Raw genomic sequence first — 22,701 nt, 5'->3', positions numbered from 1 at the left:
TGTTTCCTCCGGGTCACATTGGATAAAGCCATCGTCTATGGTCTTGGAATTTTGATGCCAAATGTCTCAAAGGTGAATAGTGTGACACGACAGAGCCTCATGTCACAGCAGCCCATCTCTGAAGCATCATCTAACGGGCGTGGACATAGAACGCAAGCCAAACTACTTGGAGAGAAAGAGAGAGATCAGGCATGTGCGGTTATGGAGACCCAATGGCGGGACGTCCTCATTAGTTTCAGACCCATCGCTTTCTGAAGGGCCCTGGATTCAGCGAGAGGTCAAATAGGCTTCCGCAGGACAAAACGTTCAAGTGTGACGGATCCCACCCGGTCTCGCCGAGTCTCCCGCCAGCGATCTTACCGGAACGCCAGTCCACAACAAACGATGTGGAGCAGAGCCATCGGGCCCGTGCCATCCGTCCTCGCTCCGCTCCATTACAAACAAACCCGTTGCCAAGCGTCGGCTCCTGTTGCCGGGTAGACAACGGGATAAACCTGGACGTCTGCACAGCGTCCCACCGGGAGGTAGAGACCCAGCACCCCTCTGCACCAATCAGAAGGCCCCGCTGGGCCGCTGTATACTGGCTGTGGAGGACAACGCCGTCGATTAGCACTTCCATCCTGGCACACACAAAGAGGCCATTGACTTTATTTTCCCCAGGACTATTTCCAGAAGTGTGTTTGTGGGGGAGAGGGCAGTGATTCCATGGTCTCGCTCACACCAAATCAGGCGTTGGTGTGGTTACCACAACCTGCTGTGGCTCGGTCACTTCACGGCCCGTTTGTGTGACATGTTGTGAACCTTTACCACCCCTCATGGCAGGGTGGGCAGCCCTAATAGCAGTGACGGACTGAAAGACTTATACCATTTTAAGCACATTAGTTTATTATTTACTGTAAAAGTGATTTGTAAACAATGCCGTGTGTGGAAGTATGTGCGCCTATGTGTGCAAGGCAAAAGTAATGATGCTTAAGACCCAAAGCTCTGCAATATCAAGAAACCAACCAAGTGCTGGAAATCCTTCCTCTGCAGCCAACTTGAACCACACTGAACAGAGTTCTTTATGAACCATTTCCCTGAGTACTAACAAAACCACAATGTAGAAATTCAATAAATACAAATCATGTTTATTTATTAAGCAACAAGTGGTGGTGTGTCAGACCCTGGTGCCGTCAGTCACTGGTCCAGTCCGTCAGTCACTGGTCCAGTCCTAGAGCATGCTCTAGAGGATTGATGCAATCAACCAAAGTCAAGTCAGTTTCACACAGGAATACATTTTGACAACCTAATGTAAACCACAATCACAGCAAAACATCGTGAAACATTGGGCCAGACATTGAAAATGCTAACTATTTCACATCTTCAGACTACAGAGCTGCTAAGCCATCCCATGCCCCAAAGTCCCCAGACTGGCTGGACCAGGAGAGACCTAAGGTGTTGAACCATTAACCTGAGAGGATTACTAATATGACGGAACTTTTAAAAGGCATTCAACGCAAAAAGCAGAGCAACAGCGACATCTGGGGTAAAACTAACAGTATTACATTTATTAATTTCACCGATGTGAATTTACTCAGATATATATTTAATTATTTGATATGCACTGACTCATCCGTCTATTAAATGTAGCCAGTGAGGCAGGACGACTCAGAAGACGCTAAATCAATATTGGAAAACACAAATTGTCCAAGCACTGCATGATTAAGTTTCTTAGCTACAAGACTCCAATGTTTTGTAGATTGTATGGGTGGGTGGCAGGGGCAAGCATCTAAATACTAACATTATAAAGTACGGTTGAGATGGTTCCAGTAAACACCCCTCAAAAGTATAGGAGCGTGAGGGTTTCTATAACGTTGGATACATTACACCTCCAATTAAGAGCTTGACAACCAATCACGGCGCTCCCATTTTGTTTCCACACACCCTTCTACAGCCCGACCACGCCCCTCTGCTACGTGAACCAGTACGTCATCATAAAAGACGTTCTGTTGGGCCAGAAAGGTGCAGGGTTGCCAACTTTAGGTTTTTGGCTGGAGTGAGACTCTTAAAATCTGACCGAATTTAATTGTTGGGGGGGGTCTTAAACTCCTCCCCCTTCATTAAAAACAATACGCTGTGGTCTAGTCAAGTCATCAACAGAAAATTCACGATGGTTGGTTTTTTTGGGCGTGACATTTGTTGCGTGTGCGTGACAGCGTGAGATTGATGCTGAAAGCGTGAGTGTCACGCCAGATGCGTGAGAGTTGGCAACCCTGAGGATATTGGGGTACACAGTCATCAGTGTGGTTGGACCAGTAAAGCTGTGTGCTAGCCTACAATCAAAGCGGGTTTGGACCAGAATATGATTGTAGGAGCAGAGTAGGCCTACTATAACATGTTACCGCAGCATACGGTTCCCAGGTTACAGTGAACTAGTCTGATCCGGGGGGGCCCAAAGGGGGCCCCCCCAGAGTTAAGTGAGTCAGTCGGTCGACCTGTTAAAACAAAAACATTACTCAATAACATCAGCGGTAAAATGTTTAGCATGTAAAGTTATTGAGGGGAATTAACAGATATATAGACCAGATATACCTAATCTGAAAACGACAGCCGAACAACATCTTCAATCAGCTCATTAAGGAGCGTTAATTGGTTACTCACTGCGGTGGTCCTGTTGAAGCGCGCCATTGCTGGACGGAGTTCTACCGATTTGTTTTTCAAAGACACAAAAAGCACCAGCGGCCCACGTCGGTCGGTCCAACGCAAAAATAAAGAAGGTTACCGTGTGTTCCTTAATATAGGAGCCGCGAGACTCAGTCGAACCAATAAGAGTTAATGAGAAGGAACGTGATTGGCTGAGAACGAGGACAGCTGAAGAAAATAAAACCAATCAAATGATCGTTTATTGTTTATTAATTGTTCTTTGTTTCGTATGCCTACGACGTCAACGATTTCATTTCGAATAGTTTTAATGTAATATTGAATATCCAGATTTATTACATTAGCTTTTAAAATCCCAACCTGCCAAATATGTGAACCTTAGGTTAGACCGACACAGGGCTGATTTGATGCTTAACCCTTCATCTAACATGATCAAATAAATATGAGCCAAGAATCAGACCCATAGTTGAAAGCAGCGGTCAATAATCAAATATTCTAAACTGTTCCTCTTCAGAACAGCCTACAATCAAGTCATACAGAATTTCAACAACATGGCTGGAACATATCATGAACATATGAATGATATTAAATAACCTTATATGATTATTTCCTATTGATAAAGCCATTGGTTGTTTTAAAACAAAACCTTCCTTCTGATTCATCATAAGCATAAATCATCAATCATCAAGTCTTAAAAACTCTGAAAACATACTCATGTAAGTGTTCAAAAATCAATATTGCACCTGAGCTCAGTTAAGATATCTAGAGTTATCAAGTATTCAACAAGAGTGTAGTGTGGTATACTAATATATATATATATATATATATATATATATATATATATATATATATATATATATTCTAAGTTGTGTTACACCTCCATCGGTAAGTGCCTTTGTGTTGTCATTATTGTTGTCACTGTTTTGTGTGCTGAAACATGTCAACAAGAGTCCAGTCTGTCTGAGGATGAGGGTCAGGGTCCACCCTGGTCCAGGTCCACCCTAGTCTGGGTTTGCCCAGGGCCGGGTCCGGGCAGGAGGCGGGGTCACTGGAAGCAGAGGTAGCCAATCAGGAGCTTGGGAATATCCAGTTGACCTATGACCTTCAGCGCACGGGTTCCCAGGTTGTTCCTGACGGCCACTCGGCTCAGCTGCTGCAGAGCGAGAGGAGCAGCTGGACACACACACACACACACACACACACACACACACACACACACACACACACACACACACACACACACACACACACACACACACACACACACACACACACACACACGACATGTTTTAAGACGATGGACAGGAAAGTGGTGTGGAGAGAGTGAGATTGAGGAGAGATTGATGAGAGAGTGAGAGTGATGATAGAGTGAGGTGAGAGTGAGGAGAGAGTGCGAGTGAGGAGAGAGTGAGGAAAGAGTGAGAGTGAGGAAAGAGTGAGGAGAGTGATGATAGAGTGAGAGTGAGGACAGAGTGACGCAGACCATAGCCTGGGACCGAAGGCTCCGGCCCCCCCCCCCCCCAGGTCCCGACGGGGGTCTTACTCTCGTAGGAGCGGAGGCAGGCGGCGGCGGGGGAGTCGGGCGTGGTGTAGTCCACGGGCCGCCTCTCCCGATGGTCGCGGGCGTAGATGTTGGCGCCGAACTCCACCAGCAGCTCCACCGTCTCCGCCCGCCGGGCCTTAGCGGCGTAGTGCAGCGGGGTCTCGTGGAGCCGCGACGCGTTCACGTTGGCTCCTGGGAACACGCACGCACGCGCGCACGCACACACACACACACACGTGCATATACACATACACACACGTGCACACACACACACACACACACACACAAACAAGCACCTTACTGTCACCTTGAGGCCAATCAATACAAGAAATACAAGAAATATGAAAACACAAATCCTATCCTATTTTAATGACTTTCTCTGGCAGCAATTGCCTATTTAAAGGTTAACCTCCTGTACTAAGAAATGTCCAAAAAGGTGTATAGTTGTGTACCACATATGTCATTTTATTATATCATCCTCATTTATTCATATTTTTTATGTTCTTTCCAAAGTGATGCGGTGTAAATCATAATATGATTTATTTATATTCTGATAACACCAGGATTTAAGGGATGAGCCAAACGTATAAAAAATAAAGTTTTGAAATATCCTCATGATCAGTGTGTGTCCGTGTCCGTCCGCCCTGCTCCCCTCACCGGCGTTCAGGAGCATCTTGACGCACTCGGTGTGCTGGTTGGCGCAGGCCACGTGCAGCGGGGTGCCGTGGTACAGGTCTGAGGCCTCCAGGCTGGCTCCCAGGGAGAGCAGCAGCCTCACACACTCCACCTGCCCTGGGGGGGGGGGGGGGGTCAGAGGTCAAACACGGGCTGCAGTCGCTTCACAGGAGCAAGATACAGAAAGGTTTTGGCGAAAACTTTTTAAACTCAAGTCCCCATCGTTGTCCTGGACAACGTCGTTGATAATAATGAATCTTCTCTGAAGTTGGAAGGTTTCAAAAGATATACGTAAAATGTATTAACGTCACTGGGCAAGGGTCAAGAAGGGTTAAGTAGGTTTTGCAGTGCTCTCTCTCTCTCTCTCTCTCTCTCTCTCTCTCTCTCTCTCTCTCTCTCTCTCTCTCTCTCTCTCTCTCTCTCTCTCTCTCTCTCTCTCTCTCTCTCTCTCTCTCTCTCTCTCTCTCTCTCTCTCTCTCTCACCTCCCATGCAGGCCTCGTGGAGGGGGGAGGCGGTGCGCGAGGTGAGGGCGGGGTTCACCGTGGCCCCGTGGTCCAGCAGGAGCCTCACACACTCCAGGCTGCCCGCCGAGCAGGCCTCGCACAGCGGGGTGCTGCCGTCCACGTTACGGGCGTCCACCTGAGAGAGCCAGAGACCACCGCAGTCACACTGGAGACTGGACCCTCACACTGACACTGAGTCACCACCGGCTGTGATGCTACAGTCACACTGACCCCGGACCAAATCACTGACACTGAGTTCTATACTTGTGGCGGCATGTGGCTCAGGAGGTAGAGCGGGTTGGCTGGTAACCGGAAGGTTGCCAGTTCGAACCCCGGCTCATCCTAGCCGAGCGTCACGGTGTCCCTGAGCGAGACGCCCTCACCCTGACTGCTCCTGACGAGCTGTCATTTTGTATGCATCGTGATGTATCGTTATAGGATTGTCGAACGACATGTTGATTATCGCAGAATCGCTGTATCACGATGTTATCGGTATCGTGGGCCATGCATCACATATCGTATGGCGTGGTGCCCTGTGATTCCCGCCCCTAATCTGTACTGTAATAAAGCGAGTGTGTAGTGCATAATGAACCTGGGAACCCACCCGGGCCCCAGCGTCCAGCAGCAGCCTGACGCACTGGCTCTGGCCCCGCACGCAGGCCTCGTGGAGGGGGGTGATGGAGTCCACCGCCACGATGTTGACCGGAGCGCCGTCCGCGATCAGCTGCCGCAGCCGGTCCGCGAGGCCCAGCGAGGCGGCCTTGTGGACCTCCGTCCGCTCCGCCCAGCTGCCTTCAAGTAGAGCAACAAGTCACCATAAAGGGTCATGTGATGATATCAAAGGCCCGTCAGCACAAGTTACGACAATGTGTAGAAGTGTCTTTAATTGTGTTGAGAGCGAGAGGCCAGCAAGGCCTCAAGGTGACAGTAAGGCGCGCGTGTGTGTGTGCATGTGTGTGTATTCATGTGTGCGCATATGTATGTGTGTATGCGCGTGGGTGTATGGGCATGTGTGTATTCATGTTGATCTGCGTGTGTATGCCCATGCCTCTGTGTGTGTGAATGAATCATGAATCATATTATAATGTCTAACGCATTAAGCAGCACTGTTGGTGGGCCAGTGGAGTAGAGCCAGGGATAGGGTCACAGGAGAGACTGGAAATGAGGCTACTCTGCTCTGTTCTTGATACATTACTTCAACGATCGATCGATTATGAAACGCATGTTGGTTAAATGTTTCGTCAGCCTAATCGCTGCAGCCTCACATGTGAATCACGTGTCATCAACAGGCCTTAACAGGAATCGGGGTTCAAATGCACGAACCTTCATTCACAAAGTGGGTTAGTATCAGGAAAAACGTTTCTTTCTACAACATGCTCTGTCGAGTATTTACCTATATCCCCGAAGACGTATGGGTCCTCCATATTTCCGACCAAAACGATGTTGTGCCAGAGCAACACAGCAGGCTGTACATGTGGTAGAATGTAAACACTCTCCGTGTTTACACCGAATCAGCTGACGGTCTTTAGGCCGCGCTGAATGCTGGGACATGTAGTCCAAGTGGTACCATGAATAGCTGCCAAAAGTAGAGGTTAGGAATATTTCAGAATTTGTGCAATCATTTAACAAAATATTTGTTCAAAAGTCTATCCTGTTTCAAATTATTTTATTTTATTATAAACAACGCTTATACTACTTTGATGAGTTCTGTAGTAATTACATAAATCTGGATTTTAGTTTGTGATCAATATAACTTCATTCTCTCCTGCCACTAAAGAGAACACGTTCACTTCGCAAAACTTTTTCTTTATTGTGTAATAAAGTAATCAGACACAAACAAAATCCTAATGAAATGACAATGAACAGCTTATATACAAACATAAAATAAGAAACTGACAGAACTTTGCTTTGCACTCCAAAGATATTCAAAGGATAAAAAGTGATAAAGTAATACTTAAAAAGAGGGTGAAACAAAGTGTCACAATAGGCGCACAGCATGACACTTTCCTAAAACACTAAAAACACACAAAACCAGGCTCACTTTGAATAATTAAAATAGCATTAGCAGAACAGAGATGGCGAAAATACTGCTGTAAATAACTTTAATATATACACACAACGTAAAAATTAGGAGTTATTTCATGAACTGATTGACAACCTTTACGATTGAACAAAAAACATGTATTGTATATCGTGAATGCTGAACATGTTAAAATTGCACTCGGCAATAGCTTATACCAGTGAGGTTTCCCATGAGAAAGTATATTCTAGCGTTGTATATGGCAGTACCGGACAGGCTAGCACCGAGGGGGATCGCTACGGAGGGAGAGTGCATTTTAGTCCAGAGCTGGTGAGGTTCATCATATTGGCAGAAATGAATCAATTGAACACAGACCGATCCACAAACAGCCCTGTAGTCTTTCAAACACTTGACTGAAGCGCTGCAGGCGTACCGTACTAACGTAGCACGTCGTGGACCTCCAAGCGTGTCTCTCTTCTTCTACTCATCACAAAACTCAGTTCATCATCGGGGGATTGGTACGCTCGGACCGTGAAGACTATACCTTTACTGAACGCCATGAATATCAATTTGTCTGCGACTGACGTGATTAGGGAGGGGCTTGAAGTTCGGGGCGTTAAGTGTGGAGACGAATTATATAAAAAGACAAATAGACAATTTGGAAAAATGGGCGGCAGAATAATTATGGCGGTCGCTTCGCCCCCATAAACGTATTAGCTGCCTTGTTGTTTATTCTGTCGCTGCAGAGTTATCCATGAAATTATTCAACTGGACACGTGTAAAATATAAAAATATCTTTCTTTTCATTATTTTATTTACATTTTTCCTTTTCTCCATCCCTTAAAAGAAACTAACATCATCTGGCTTCATCCCGTTCAGACTGGCCCCCCTGGGAGGTTAAAGCAGCCAGCGCTTTAGTTCTTACTCCACCTCACAGGGGCCCCAGACCCAGCGGCCCCTGAGCACCATGAGGCCCCTGAGCACTGTGAGGCCACAGAGCCATCCTCCCTAATGCCCCCCCCCCACCCCCCCCACCCTCCTCAGAAATCCGAGTCGGCGTCCATAAGCTCCGCCTCCATCAGATTGGTCCTGGAGTGGACGGTGCCCGGGCCCGCGACCCGGCGGCCCCCAGGGGCCCCCACTGCCCCCCCGGGGGGCCGCAGGGTCCGGCCGGGCTGCCAGGGGGCGGGGCCCGCGAGGGGCCGACACCGGGGCCCCCGCAGGCCCAAGTCCTCGGGGGCGTCGCTGAGCTCCTCCAGGGGCCCCGGGGGGCGGTGGGGCGGGTAGGGGTGGGAGGGCCGGAAGTCCGGGTAGGAGCCCGGCAGGAGGTCCCCGTCGTCGTGGCGACGGGGCCGGCCCTGGTCGGGCCACGCCCGCGGGTCGGCCACCAGGCTGGGGTGGCGGGGGAGCTGGGGCAGGCGGGGCACCGCGCTGGGGCCGAACTCGCGGCGCCGGTACCCCTGGAGGTCGGCCCCCCCCTCCTCCAGGGGCCGCACCTCCTTCTGCCCCGCCCCCGCCCGCCGCTTCTTCTTCTTCTTCTTGCGCTTGATCATCTCGGGGGAGATCTCCGCCTCCACCATCCACAGCTGGTTCCGCTCCTCCGCCGGCGGCACTGGGTGGGGGGGGGAATGGTTTGATTACCACGACAACAGAGGCATAGCGGCGGGAAAAGACAAACCAACCAACCAACCAACCAACCAACCAACCAACGACAAAATGACAAACAGAGAAAAAAAAAGTGAACAGGTCCAGTCAGTTGTATTTGTTTGGCCCTTCGTCCCAGTTCCAGTCTCTAAGGACTTCACAGGCCGTGTATTTATGCCCCCACCCCTAGCCCTAGCCTAGCCCCCCCCCCCCCCCCCCCGCCCCCCCTGCCCCAGAAGGCCAGAGAAAACCCCCTTAAGCTAGAGAGAACCCTTGAGAAGGACCGCAGAGCGGGGGGTCCCTCCTCCCAGCGAGGGTTAGGGGTGCAACGGGGGCCATCGCTCACATACATAGCAGTGAGACGAGTAAACTTAAAAATCCTAGAGGTTAAAAAAAGGAGGGACATTAAGGGACTACGTATCAGACTATGAGGGTCTTGCTTGTATTCAGATGTCCTGTATGCTGGGCTGTGTGTGTTATGGCGTGTGGTGTGTTCACTGTGTACCTTTTTCGAACCTGCCCTTTGTGCAAGTGCAGGACAAATAAAGATCTATTCTATTCTAGTGCGTGCTTTTCTCACAGAACACACGCACACACACACATACACACAGAGGCAAAGAGCAAAGCGGCGACGTGATGGCGGAAGCGATGAATAAATTAAGTAGTGTCCTCCGCTGAGGGGGAGGGGCCTATCAGGTCTCCAACACGCGTGTCACAAGCGTGTTTGAGGTGTGTCATACCAGGCGTTCCCGTGGGGGTCACGGAGATGTCCTGGGGCAAGATGGCGCCCCGTCTGGCCACCATCTTGGTGACATGCTGGGCCCAGGCAGACGACATGTCATTGGACGGCTCGTTGAGGTCAAAGTTGATCCCAGCTGCAGTCGGGGAGGAGGGGATACGACAAATACATAAACAAAGGTTATTGTTGTTGAATCGTCGTCTCTTAGCCAATAAGCACGGATCAGATACCGCTGAGCGCCCTGGACTCTGAACAAGTCGGACCTATTCAGAGTTGGAGTATGCATGCTTTTTTACCTAACAATTGTTATACAGCGAGTATATTGCTGATTCTCTTTTTTCTGACAAATGTACTGATTGTAAGTCGCTTTGGATTAAAGCGTCCGCTAAATGCCCTGAAGGTAAATGCAACTAGACCATAGGAAACATAACATTTTGGTTCAGTTCGCAAACTTTGCAGCAGTACAGTTTGTAGACCAGAGGGCGAAAACACGCCTGGAGTATTTATGCTACGCTGGCTCACGAGGATGCCGCCTGTGAGCGACCGTGAGTTTGACTGTGGCGCCCCCTGCTGGAGTTCTCTAGGTCAGCCCGTTAGTTTGACTGTGGCGCCCCCTGCTGGGGTTCTCTACGGTAGCATATGACGGTCAGCCCGTTAGTTTGACTGTGGCGCCCCCTGCTGGGGTTCTCTACGGTAGCATATGACGGTCAGCCCGTTAGTTTGAATGTGGCGCCCCCTGGTGGCAGCAGAACCCACCCACGGGCCCTTCGTGGGAGACGGTGTGCATGCTGAAGGACAGCTCCTTCTCGGGGTCCTTGTGGAGCTCCTTGCGCTTGGAGAAGGCCTTGGCGATCATGCGGCTCTTCTTGATCCTCTTGGGCTCGTCGTCGCTGCGGCCAATCACCCTGCGTCGCGCGAAAAAAACAAAATGGAGGACATGTTTAGGATCCGTCAGGTGTTGGGATTCTTTCAAAACCGATCGACCGATTAGTTGGCTGTAGTGTCGTCGCACTCAGGTGTACATACATTTTATAGATTATGACATCATTATATATTTGAGGTTTTGAGAAAGAATCGCTCCATTAATAAAATATATTTGCATTGATAACGTGCTTTTATAAACACAGGGTATAAAGGAAGGACCATGGGACCACGCCCACAGAGACGTCTCAACCCATCCAGCTGTTTGCAGTGGGGGGGGGGGGGGGGGGGGGGGGGGTCTCACCTGCACCAGGTGCGTTTCCAGATGAGGATGGTTGCCTTGGTCCACACCCAGGTGCTCATGGCGATGCCCGTGCCGAACATGGAGAACAGGTTGATCTTCTCCACCATCAGGCTGGGCCGGTTCTTGATGGTGCACTCTGGGATCGGCTTGTTGGTCTGAGAGGCGATGGTGACGTTGGCCTCACAGCTGGAGCAACAAAAGATGTATTATTAATTATTAACAGGTTATATATCATCATCTCAAGCCATGGAATTGAGCGATGGTCCATTATGTATTTATATAGGAGGGCTAGCGTGTGTTAGCGCTGCGTTAGCTATGACGCTAGCAGCTTTAGCTGTGGATTACAGTCTCAGAAATCAAAGTTTGGATTAATCGTAGCTTGAGGGAATAACTGTAATATATATTTATTTTATTTATATATTATAAATATTAGATTAGTGCTGACGTTCTAATCTTCGCTTAACAACAGTGTGTGATTGGTGTCGTATGCGTGAGCAGTTGAATAAAGCTTTGAGGGTTTGAACTCACAGCACGTATTCCCTGAAGCTGCGCTCCCACTCGGCCTGGTTGAAGAAGTCATAGAAGTGGCAGCCGAAGGTGATGAAGACGAAACCGAAGGCCAGGAACCCGAAAATCCCTGAGGAGGGAGGAGGACACAGCATGGGGGTAAGGAACTACTACTCTGAATGGATTAATGTTGGGTGAACGGTGAACACATGAAGGTCTGAGCTGAGATCTAATCTTGCGGTTCCCAACCGGTGGGTCGCGAGCCAACTTGGGGTCGCCGATTTGCATATTGGGGTCGGGGGGATAATAACATACAGCTATTTTAAGGAAAAGTTTTGGATGAAGAATAATAAATTAATAATTTTAAAGGTTGATCTGGATGTGTGTGGTGTGTGTAGAAATAGAAAATGGGGCAAAAGAAATATGGAATCTCTTCTGGGCCACTGGTGCCACTGGTCTGGGCTCTGTCCTGTTGCTGTATCAGCAGTTGTTTTGCAACTCAGCTCACAGCCCAGATCTGGTCCCAGATCTGCTTTTCTGGTATTTGTACTTGACCCGCCCTTTTGTTCCACTGAAACTCCCCATTCTCCCTGCAATGTGTTCCGTCTCTAGAGGTGGTCTGGTGTGAGGCGCGTCGGAACGTACCAAGTCTCAGCATCGTCTCGTTGATCTTACTGGCGGCCTTCTCGCTCAGCAGGCCCGGGTGGTTGCTTTTGATGGAGAACAAGGTCATGACCCCTGGAAGAAAGGTCACGCCGTCACTTCATTTGGTCAACGGATCAACTTGAAGACACCGAATTAAACGGTTTGTAGGAAAGAAAAACCTGAAAAAAGCTTCTGAATTTCGCATTGCATATTTTGCTTGAAGTCCACTTCCCCGAAATGCAATCTTGAAACTAAATGTTTTTGGTTTTAGTCTCAATGTTGTGTCATAACATTCAAACAGGTCCCAACATCAGGGTAATTCGCTTAGCGCATGTATTTCAGGAGGGGGAGTGGTTTTAAAGCCAAAAATATACCAAATAGCTCCAATGATTGCTTCCCCCTCATCTACAAACAGAATGCAACAGCCAGCAAAAGTCAAACCATGTGCGTTCTGTTAGTATTTTTACTTGACGAAGCGAACCAGTATAACCAGTCCCGCTCACCTCGGATCAGGAAGTAGCCACCGACGACCAGCACCACGCCGATGGGTGCGAGCACGAAGCCGGCGCGGTAGTGGTAGTTCTTATAGCCCACGAAGCAGATGCCACTCACAGAGTCACCGTCCACCTGCAGGCGTGGAACAAGTAAAGTACTCCGCTTAACACATTTAACAAACATCTCAAACAGAGAGGACTGCCGACCACGATGAGGTGTGCCGACGCTACGATATTCACTAAACCAGTTGATAGTCATCACAGGCTGAGTCGCCACAGTGGCACAACAAAGTACCGCTTGCTAGAGCCACCATCACAGAGAGATACAATGGTGATTAATGCTTGAAAAAGCTTTTTATTTGTTCTAAAGAGTACTAAAGACTCATCAAGTACGAAGGACTCATCAAGTACGAAGGACTCATCAAGTACTCTGAATGTCGATCAGAGATATGTTGTGGTTTCACATGATGTCACCCACATCCCAATCACCATCTTGGTACGTCTTCAGCGTTATAGGAGACCTCCAATTGGTTTACACTGCAGTTCTAGAATAACAACAACAACTTGGTGCTCGGTTGATATTATCATTGTCCCAAACATTTATGGTCAAGTAGCAAGAGGGCCGACTTTAGATTAAAGCTGCGTGTATAAGAGGGTCTCCTGGGGTCTGGAGTTTCAAGCCCACCATCTTTGTAGTACTCAATAACCAGTTATTACTATTCTTAATACGACGATGAAGACACAAATGAACCCCTCCTATCGCCCGAGTTTTGGGCGGTTTTCCCTCCCCACGGGGGGGGAGGTCCTACCTCGGCGATGGCCAGGATGGCGACGATGAGGACAAAGGGCACGGACCAGGTGATCATGTGGAAGTAGGAGGTGCGTCCGGTCAGCGGCTGCTGGGTGGTGCCCAATGCCTTGAAGGAGGTGTGCCAGGCGTAGGTGAGCATCACGAACCAGATCACGCCCGACATCAGCGAGTAGTACACGATGATGAAGATGATGACGCAGGAGAGCGTCTCGGAGGAGCTGGAGGAGGAGGAGGAGGAGGAGGAAGAGGAGGAGGGGAGATGGGAGAAGAGGAGGGAGAGGAAGGTGGAGGGAGAGGAGAAGCATGAGGAGGTGGAGAGAGAGGAGGAGGAGAGGAGGGAGACGAGGAGGAGAAGGAGGAAGGAGGGAGAGGAGGAGGAAAAGGGGGGCGAGGAGGAGGAGGGAAAGGAGGAGTAGGAGGAGTAGGAGAAAGAAGAGGGGAGGGGGAGGAAGAGGAGGGGGAGGAGGAGGAAGTGGAGAACGACTGTCAGAATGTGACTGCAAAGATTGACAGAAAAAAACACTTAACACCTAATGTAAAAGCAGAAACATTTTCGAGGCCTCAGGACATTAGTTTTCATAGCCAGTTGATCCAGTTCCCGAGTGTAAACTCCTCCTCCCTGATGCACCACTTCCACCCACTGCCAACCACATCTGAGTCTGTTCTAATGTTAACACTCGGTAGAGCAGCGTGACTCCACCCCAGCACATTTACATTCAGTTGCATTTAGCAGACACTTTTATCCGAAGCGACTTACTAACGGTTCACACACACATCCACCCGCCGACGGCAGAGTCAACCATGCAAGGCGACAGCCAGCGCGTCGGGAGCAGTCAGGGTGAGGTGTGTCGCCCACACTCGGCTAGGAGGAGGCGGGGGATCAAACTAGCAACCTTCCGGTTACAAGTCAACCCGCTCTACCTCCTGAGCTAAGCCGACCCCAGGCCCCTGCTCCACACACACAGTGTGTCATAGCTCTACAGGAATACCGCGAGTGAGTCCGTTTCTTACGAGGGCTCGCCCAGGCGCATGGTTTTGTCGCTCTTGCAGACGATCTCCTTGCGCGCGCCGTCCAGGAACTGGGCCAGCCAGCCGATGCTGCCCACGAAAAAGCAGGCGTTGATGTAGAACAGGATGACCGCCGGGTAGCGGTTGGAGTTCTTCCAGTCGGCCAGGAACGTCGCCTGGAGCGGGAGGGGGGGAAAAACATGGACGGGAATTATTGATTAGCGCTCTGCAAATCCTCGACCGGTAGCGACACAACTCCACGGTTACGGTTAGACAACTAGATAGTCAGACAACCCAACAGTCAGGTTAGGTTAGGGTTAGGGTTTGGTTAAGGGTTAACCCTAACCCTAAACCTAACCCTAACCCTAAACTCCCACAAACAGCTAGGACTAATCAAAACACGATCTAAAGGAGAGCCCTTCTAACCAATCAGAGGCGAGAACCCCAAAAAAAAAGAAATATTGCGCACGGCACCGTACGCTAACGGCGCCCCAGGGGCATCGTGGGAGTTGTAGTCGCGCTCACCAGGGTGAAGAAGGTGCAGAGCATGGTGATGGAGCCGAAGTAGGCGATGTAGGCGTGCATGTCGGTGTGCTCCTCCTGCGTGAACAGCGGGTTGTCGCACTGGATGCCACACCCCTCCACGTCCTTGTACCAGCTGGACACGATGTCCGTCTTCACCAGCGGCGCCTCGCACTGGCCCGACGTGTTGAACTTCAGCTTCTGCCCCTCGTTCTGAAGGTGGGGGGTGGGGGGAAGAGGAGGGTGAGGTCACGGCCAGGGTGGGGTTTGAACGCCTGGAGCAGAATGAGTGTGTGTAGGCCTAGGTCTCTGAGTCTAGTGTGTGTGTGTGTGTGTGTGTGTGTGTGTGTGTGTGTGTGTGTGTAGGCCTGGGTCTCTGAGTCTAGTGTGTGTGTGTGTGTGTGTGTGTGTGTGTGTGTAGGCCTGGGTCGCTGAGTCTAGTGTGTGCGTGCACGCGTGGTCATGCGTAGGCCTGGGTCTGGGTGGTGAGAGAGCGGGCTTCGGGACGGGCCGTACCGAGCAGCCGGCGGGGAACTTGTGGTTCTCCTCGCACTTGAGGAAGTCGGGCCAGCCGCGCTCCTGGTCCACGATGCTGCAGGGCCGCCGCGTGGCCAGGCACACCGCCTGGCTGGGCAGCTCCACGCGGCCCTGCTCACACTTGGGCATGTAGACGGCGCACAGCAGGGGGCGGATGACCGACCAGCAGCGGGGCGCGTTCCGCAGACCTGGGGGAATGGGGGGGGGGGTACGGAGGGGCGGGGACAGCGGAGGGGGGGTACGGGGGGGGGGGAAACAGCAGACAGAGGTCAGTGATGGTTATAATACATACGATTCATATAGCACTTTTCTAGACACATGGTAAACGGACTGCAAAGCGCTTCACAACACTGCCGAACATTCACCCATTCGCGCACACATTCGCACACTGAAGGCTGGGGTCAGCCACGCAGGGCGACAGCCCGCTCGTCGCGAGCCGTCACGGTGAGGTGCCATCGCTCAGGGAACCACCTCGTCGCTTAGCTAAGGAGGAGCCGGGGATCGAACTGGCGACCTTTGCGGCTACCAGCCAACCACCGCTTTACCTCCTGAGCGACTGCCGCCCAAATACGTCTAGAGAGACTTCAGTGAACACAAAATATAATCATTGATTTAGAATGCATATTAGTAGGAAGATGGAGGTGCGAAGGGGAGAGAAGGGAAGGAGGTCATGTGGAGAAAGCGATCTTAAAAAGGTGGGGTTTCAGGGCCGGTTCAGGTCCCTTGATTTGTTACTTAAGCTGCAGTTTAAGCCCAGAGTCACTTTGGCTTTCAGTTGAGAATGCGTGTTCCGCCCTCACAGCGTGTTGCTGAGCATTTGGTGTTTAAAATGTGGAACGTTGCAGAGAAAGGAGGTTCAGTGGCTTTTAGTCAATGGGACTCAAACCCAGGTCATTAAGGCTCTCTCTCAGAAAGTTGTTTTAAATGTGTGTACGGTCTGACCCCGCCTGACTACGGCTCCCGGCCCTGCTCCTACAGCCCTCAGTGTCCACGGCTCCTCCTACAGCCTCACTTTGTATTGCCACATCAGGCCATATATATATTTTTAAGTTCCCTTGAAGTGCTCCTGCCAAACCACGGCTTGACTTGACCTTTAACCTGGGGTGAGGTAACCTAGTATTATGGCTAATATGGGAGCTATAGCCTATTGTGGACGCACCAGAGGGATTCAGATTCAGCAGCGACAACAAGATGATTTGTGTGTAAACCACACACAGAACAGACCTCGGTCGGACCCACTCCTCTGCTGAACAGCTCCTGAGCTAACACCCCAACCTGGACTGGGCGCTGTTCAGTCCGACAATACACTCTGATCTTTCTCTTTCTCTGGACACGCACCAGAGGGTTCGTTGGTTGTATCCAGGACGACAATGTGTGTGTTTATAATCAGTAAAGTGTGCTTATATTTACAGTGTAGACTATCCTCTCTCCCTCACACGCTATCTCCGCATCGACTCGATGACACCACTGCTTCCTGAAGGACTCTACCGGATGGGGAACGGGGGGGGGAATCTGGTAGTTTATGACCCCGGCGACATCCTCATCATCATCATCATTGACATGATTGCATCCGCTTCCTAAAGACTAATTTAAATAATTGGCAACCAATTTACATGTTACGTTATGTAATTTTAACATGTAGGTAATCATGACTTGTTATGCAAGTAGGCCTATACTGCAAATCTTTTTTTATCAATGCGAGATGCATGAGATACTTTTGAAAATGATTTCTGAAGGAGGATTTATAAGGCCTACTTATTTAAACACGAAGATGCGCTTGTGGTTGTGGGGTCTAGATGTCTCCACAGGTTTAGTATCATGTCTGGATCAGCTTCGGACCGGGTTTGAAATCAACATTTGCCTTTAACAGCCCTGGATGGGACATCAACAACTTTTCCACTGAAGCTTACCGGACCACATGGTCAGCTTCTCGAAGGCTTCCTCTTGGGTCGTGGAGTCTTCGGCCAGGATGAGCGAAGTGTGCGTGTAGGGCAGGGCCGAGCCCAGGCATGTGTTGTACTTCAGGACCTCACAGGTCGTCGTCTTCTTGCAAGGGTCGTCGAAAACCGTCCCGTTTGGAGACAAAACGGCGTGAGAGGAGCCGAGGAGGGAGGCGGCCAGTGCGCACATCACCATCCCGACCACTGCAACAATGGGGCTGCTGCCCTGGGAGGACATCTTGGGGGTTTCGGACCTGCAACTTTGCACCCCAAGAAAAAACTGACTTTTATTCTATTGTTCTGTTATTCCAGCGCTGTAGGTCCTGTAAGGGATGGCGTCTTCTTCGGTCTCCAGATGTAATCCCAGATTTGATTCCAGGTCCCGCATCGTAAATAACTATTATCACGGCTTCTTCGGAGCTCTGACGCGGTCTCCAACTCTTTCTCTTTTCTCATCCAAAGATCCTCCGAAACGGATTCATGGTCGGATCCCGAGTATGTTCTACAGAAACACTTCATTAAACATCAAACCCAATAAGAAACGGTCGCTTTACGCAGTAATTCCTCCGTTTGGAAGTTTTTTCTTTCCCTGCACGTAAAAAGAAATCAGGCCGAGAAAAGTTGGAGGTTCGCCCTCCCCCACGTCGAAGGAGCGGACTGGAAAAGCTCAGACTGGGTGTAATATGACCCCGGCACCACCACCCACTTCCCAGCAGCACAAACTTTCCAGGAGGAATCCGAACGATCCCGCATCGCTGCGGGGCTCCAGAGTCCAGACGCGCTGTTCGAGATGCGGGATAAAGTTTGGATTGAAGAGCGTAAAACAAAGTAGTATTGTGTCTCAGCCTCAGTCAGGCTGTGGTGTCTGTCCGGTGCCCCACTGGTATGTGGGCCTACTAGTGGGGGTGTGGGGGAAGAGGGGGGAGAGGGATCCAATCCCATCCCCCCTCTCCGGGGGAAGAATGTGTGAATACCAAAACAATATCTAAGCCCTCAGTTCAGGACCACAAGGAAACTCACCTGACATAATCTCACTTCTGAGATGTGTGTGGTGGGATGGGGATGAGACGGTCTGAGACTGAGATGCTTTTAATCGTATTAATGATTCGCTATAGTCCGTGTCAAATCACTACTTCTACAGTATTGGAGTTAGGCCAGAAGTCGTTTTTATTTTTTAATATCGCCCAGAAGTCTTGACATTAAAATAGGCTATGGTAGTGGATTACGGGTATACAGGCCTAACAAACGTATTTACATTAAAACAAAAAAGTGACTTGAAAATAGCTGTTACTGTAAGGCTAAAAGGTAGGCCTTTATCTTGTGTGAAGGTTCATCTATGTCTCAGCTCCCAATAGGTGTTCATGTTGTTTCAGTTCATTCTCCGTGCAGTCCGTCGTGTCGCGGTGGATGACCGTGTTATTGTGACAGTGCACTTGGAAGTGTATCAGTTAGGCTCAGCACAATGCTCTGCTTCTCCTGTGTGTGTGTGTGTGTGTGTGTGTGTGTGTGTGTGTGTGTGTGTGTGTGTGTGTGTGTGTGTGTGTGTGTGTGTGTGTGTGTGTGTGTGTGTGTGTGGTGAGTCAGGACCACACACAGAGTAGCGGCCCCCTCACTGCATCCCAGACAAACTCTACTCTCACTCTCTCCCCCCCACCCCTCCACACCCACCCCATTACTCCTTCCCTCTCTCTCTGGAACACACACACAGACATGGTCGTACACTCACTCACACACACACACGGTCGTACACTCGCTCACACACACACACACACACACACACACACACACACACACACACACACACACACGGTCGTACACTCGCTCACACACACACACACACACACACACACACACACACACACACACACACACACACACACACACACTCACTCTCTCTCTCTCTCTCTCTCTCTCTCTCTCTCTCTCTCTCTCACTCACTCACTCACTCACTCACTCACTCACTCACTCACTCACTCACTCACTCACTCACTCACTCACTCACTCACTCACTCACTCACTCACACACACGTGGTCTATACACTCGCTCACACACACGCACACACACGAACACACGCATACACACACACACACACACACACACACACACATGGGCGTACACTCACTCTCTCTCACACACACACACACACACACACACACACACACACACACACACACACACACACACACACACGGTAACACGCAGAAACACACAGCCTTAAAGACTAGTAGATAATGGTTAGAATTGTTCATTCCATAATAGTTGGCATAATGAAAAACAGATAATCTCCTGAGGACCGCTGGACTCCACACACACACACCAACCGGCCGAAGACCAAAACCCGTTCGTTCTCACGGCGGGATTCCGTAGACGCTGCAGAAACGTTGTCGTTAACGATGTTCCGACCGTCGACTCAGATACAATCTCTCCTCCAGAACCCAGAACCATCCTCCAGAAAGACAGGTCGCTTCAGTCCTCAAGGTCGCAGCGTAATGTTTCAGGCAGTATGTATGTGAGTGAGTGAGTGTGTGTATGTGTGTTCTTCAGACCCTCATCTTTAATGTTGAAGCGATGGTTGGAGCCTGTCCTCGAGTTGTTCAAGTATTTATTCATTTCAAGAAAGGTCAGTTTGTTTAAAAGTTCACCCTGATTGTCCGAAGCAGCTTTTTATTGTGTGTTTTTAATTACAATAAAGTTCTGTAATTAAGCATTTTGTTCTGTGTTACGGTTATACTTAAAAATATATATATCAAATAAAGGCTTATTTAATTGTATTGACCTCATATTAATCTGTATTATGATCTATTCCATGTAAATGAACGACAAACAGATCGATGATATACACAGCTTTATAAGCAGAGGAACAGACCGAGATAAAACACAAATAGTTATACTGCCACCTAGTGTTCATCTAACTGCATTTTCTTTCATTGGGTGACTGCGGCAAGCAACACTCAACTATTGTTATTCTTAGGCTTTATTCTATCTTTCTTTCTTTATTTCTTATTCTGCACAATATGTATTTAAGTTCTCAGTTTTGCTCTGTATGCCACTGAGCTCTCACCTGTATACGCTTTGCCTGACGCTTGGAAATCATCTTATTGACAAGAGAGTTATGTTCCTCTTGTGGTTTATGCTGTTTTGGTGTTGTAACCCTAACCCTAACCCTAACCCTAACAACTAGTGATGCGCATGAACATGGCGGAACATGACCGTTTTACTCAATATAAAATAATCAACCATCATATCACATACTTTACTGTTGATTTACGTTGTAACCGTCTGTTGGCATCGACTTTGCTCAGTTTTAAACGTTGTGTACTGGTAAACCAGCTCTATAAGGGCAAGTGTAGCCTTCCATACAGTGGCAATACAATGTGTCTCTCATAAATAAAAGCAAAAGGACAGTAGGGGATAGGCTACAAGGAAATAAAGGCGTGCGAACTTGAAACTGATCCTACTAAGTTCTGTTCAGTTATTATTTTATCGGATAAAAAAACCCCTGCTGTGAAGAACTTTTAGATTCCGAACGCAGTGCACATGAACGGTCGCTGTCGGGAACACGCGTAAGCGTGAGCGTCATCACTGACGAGGCGTCTCATTATTACCAGGACACATGAATGGCACATTATTCTCTCACCTTGTGGCCTTTGATGACAGAACAATGTCATCGAAAAAATGATGCTGTTGTCTTGCTCCTCCCCCAGACCCATGACATCATACATGGTCAGTGCAGTAGGCCCCTCACCTTTCTTCCCCTGGATAGTGAAGGTCTGATTATATCCCTTTAGCCTACATTGGTACACAAATTACAATTAATGCCTAGAAAAATGTTGAGGTCTTTCATATTGATTTGGTAATACTGCCACCCACTGCTAAGCTATACTCTGCAGTTTGGTTAACGGTTATTATGGTTGGGGTCAGTAGAGGGCGCTATAGACCTTTACATTAGGTGCCGATTTAAAACTTCCAGCCTCCCGGTCACTTCAGGGTTATGTGTTGTGTATAGTTTATTTGTGTCGTGAAGTTGTGTTTTGGTGGTTTTATTCCAGAAATTATTTGAATTAGGCCAACGTGCTCCTAAGCATGCACGCACCGTTGTGATAAGAGCGCTTTTTATTTTTGCTAAATGAGGTGGAAGACATTCTACTGTTCATGCCACAGAGCTCAACCTCACAACCCTGCCGTCCACAGCCAGCCACAACCTTTTAGGGTGCATGTGTGTGCCCGCGCGCGCACGTGTGTGTGTGTGTGTGTGTGTGTGTGTGTGTAGTGTGTGTGTGTGTGTACGTTTTTGTTTTTTTCCATGTGCAACCTTTTCATTTTTTTATTCCATGTGAGTCACATTTAGTATATTATTTATTAATGGTTAGGGTTAGGGTTACAGGCCATTTTATATCAACATTCTGATCAAATAAACTACACGCAATCACATTAAAACCACTTGACAGTACACTGGAGCCTCAAGATAACAAAACATTATACACTATTACATAGTATTAATCGTTATATGTTAAGGAATGGTGTGCTCAAAACAAGAATATGTGTCCCAACCATTTCAGGTACATTTATATAACTTTGACTTCACTTCTTTCCCCCATCATCGACCTGTTTGGAGTGGTCCATGGAATTTCAGTAACTGGATTTGACAAATTCCTACAAAGCTTTCAAAAATATATATATTTAGAAGTTGAATATAAAGATTTGAATGCGCTTCGGACAATCTTTAGAAGCAACGCCCCGAAATAGATGCATAGTTTATTAAACATCGTACTTAATCCTTGATGATGTACATGCGAGAGCATTGCCATTATTAATCTACATCTTCATTCTTTCTGTACACAGCGTCCAACACAAGCCGTATCTTTTATATATCAAAAATCAAAATTTAATCTCATCTAAAAATAAATATCAAATCTAACTCATACAGCAGTGGCACCAAAACAATCGAAAAACAGTAGTGTTACATTTTTGAAAGGGGAGTTATAGCTTTAGATGAGATGGCCTGAAATAACTCGTAGCGAAGTGTGGCATTTTAGTTTAATTTAGATTCAGGTTTACTCAAGGACTCTCACTGGCTGTAGTCGTGGCTGTACACCTGAGCCAGGAGGAGAGGCCGGGTTAACCCTAACCCTGGAACATAGTACCCGCGGGAAGGGAACACACATCTATGGTCACCACAGCGTGAACTTTGATAGGTCACTACACACTACTACGAGAACTGCAGTATCGCACGCAGAGGCTCGACC

The 22,701-nt window shown here is 48.8% G+C and overlaps 2 protein-coding genes across 3 annotated transcripts; both read right to left on the bottom strand.

Annotated features, from left to right (window-relative positions):
- Window positions 1-2,874: 2,874 nt before the first annotated feature.
- Window positions 2,875-6,854, bottom strand: LOC311367427 (ankyrin repeat and SOCS box protein 13-like). 2 transcript variants are annotated; one of them, XM_084486268.1, is made up of 6 exons: window positions 6,756-6,854; window positions 5,955-6,154; window positions 5,342-5,498; window positions 4,841-4,975; window positions 4,184-4,375; window positions 2,875-3,813 (listed from the first exon to the last, which is right to left on the bottom strand). In XM_084486268.1, exons 1-6 carry the CDS (start codon window positions 6,784-6,786, stop codon window positions 3,686-3,688), a joined length of 843 nt encoding a protein of 280 aa, XP_084342394.1. In that variant the 5' UTR covers window positions 6,787-6,854; the 3' UTR covers window positions 2,875-3,685. The 2 variants fall into 2 exon arrangements, with proteins under 2 accessions (XP_084342394.1, XP_084342395.1); XM_084486269.1 differs by having other exon boundaries at window positions 5,967-6,154.
- Window positions 6,855-8,422: 1,568 nt separating this feature from the next.
- On the bottom strand, window positions 8,423-18,080 carry smo (smoothened, frizzled class receptor; the record flags this gene model as incomplete). The annotated part of the gene is made up of 12 exons (XM_084486329.1): window positions 17,425-18,080; window positions 15,494-15,702; window positions 14,981-15,190; window positions 14,459-14,631; window positions 13,446-13,665; window positions 12,646-12,769; window positions 12,143-12,235; window positions 11,519-11,627; window positions 10,991-11,176; window positions 10,522-10,670; window positions 9,767-9,901; window positions 8,423-8,994 (listed from the first exon to the last, which is right to left on the bottom strand). Exons 1-12 carry the CDS (start codon window positions 17,690-17,692, stop codon window positions 8,423-8,425), a joined length of 2,448 nt encoding a protein of 815 aa, XP_084342455.1. The 5' UTR covers window positions 17,693-18,080.
- Window positions 18,081-22,701: the final 4,621 nt, after the last annotated feature.

This window comes from Micromesistius poutassou, assembly GCF_964030765.1.
Source record: "Micromesistius poutassou genome assembly, chromosome: 22".
In the NCBI taxonomy this organism is placed as follows: domain Eukaryota; kingdom Metazoa; phylum Chordata; class Actinopteri; order Gadiformes; family Gadidae; genus Micromesistius; species Micromesistius poutassou.
This window is presented reverse-complemented; position numbering and strand designations above follow the sequence as displayed.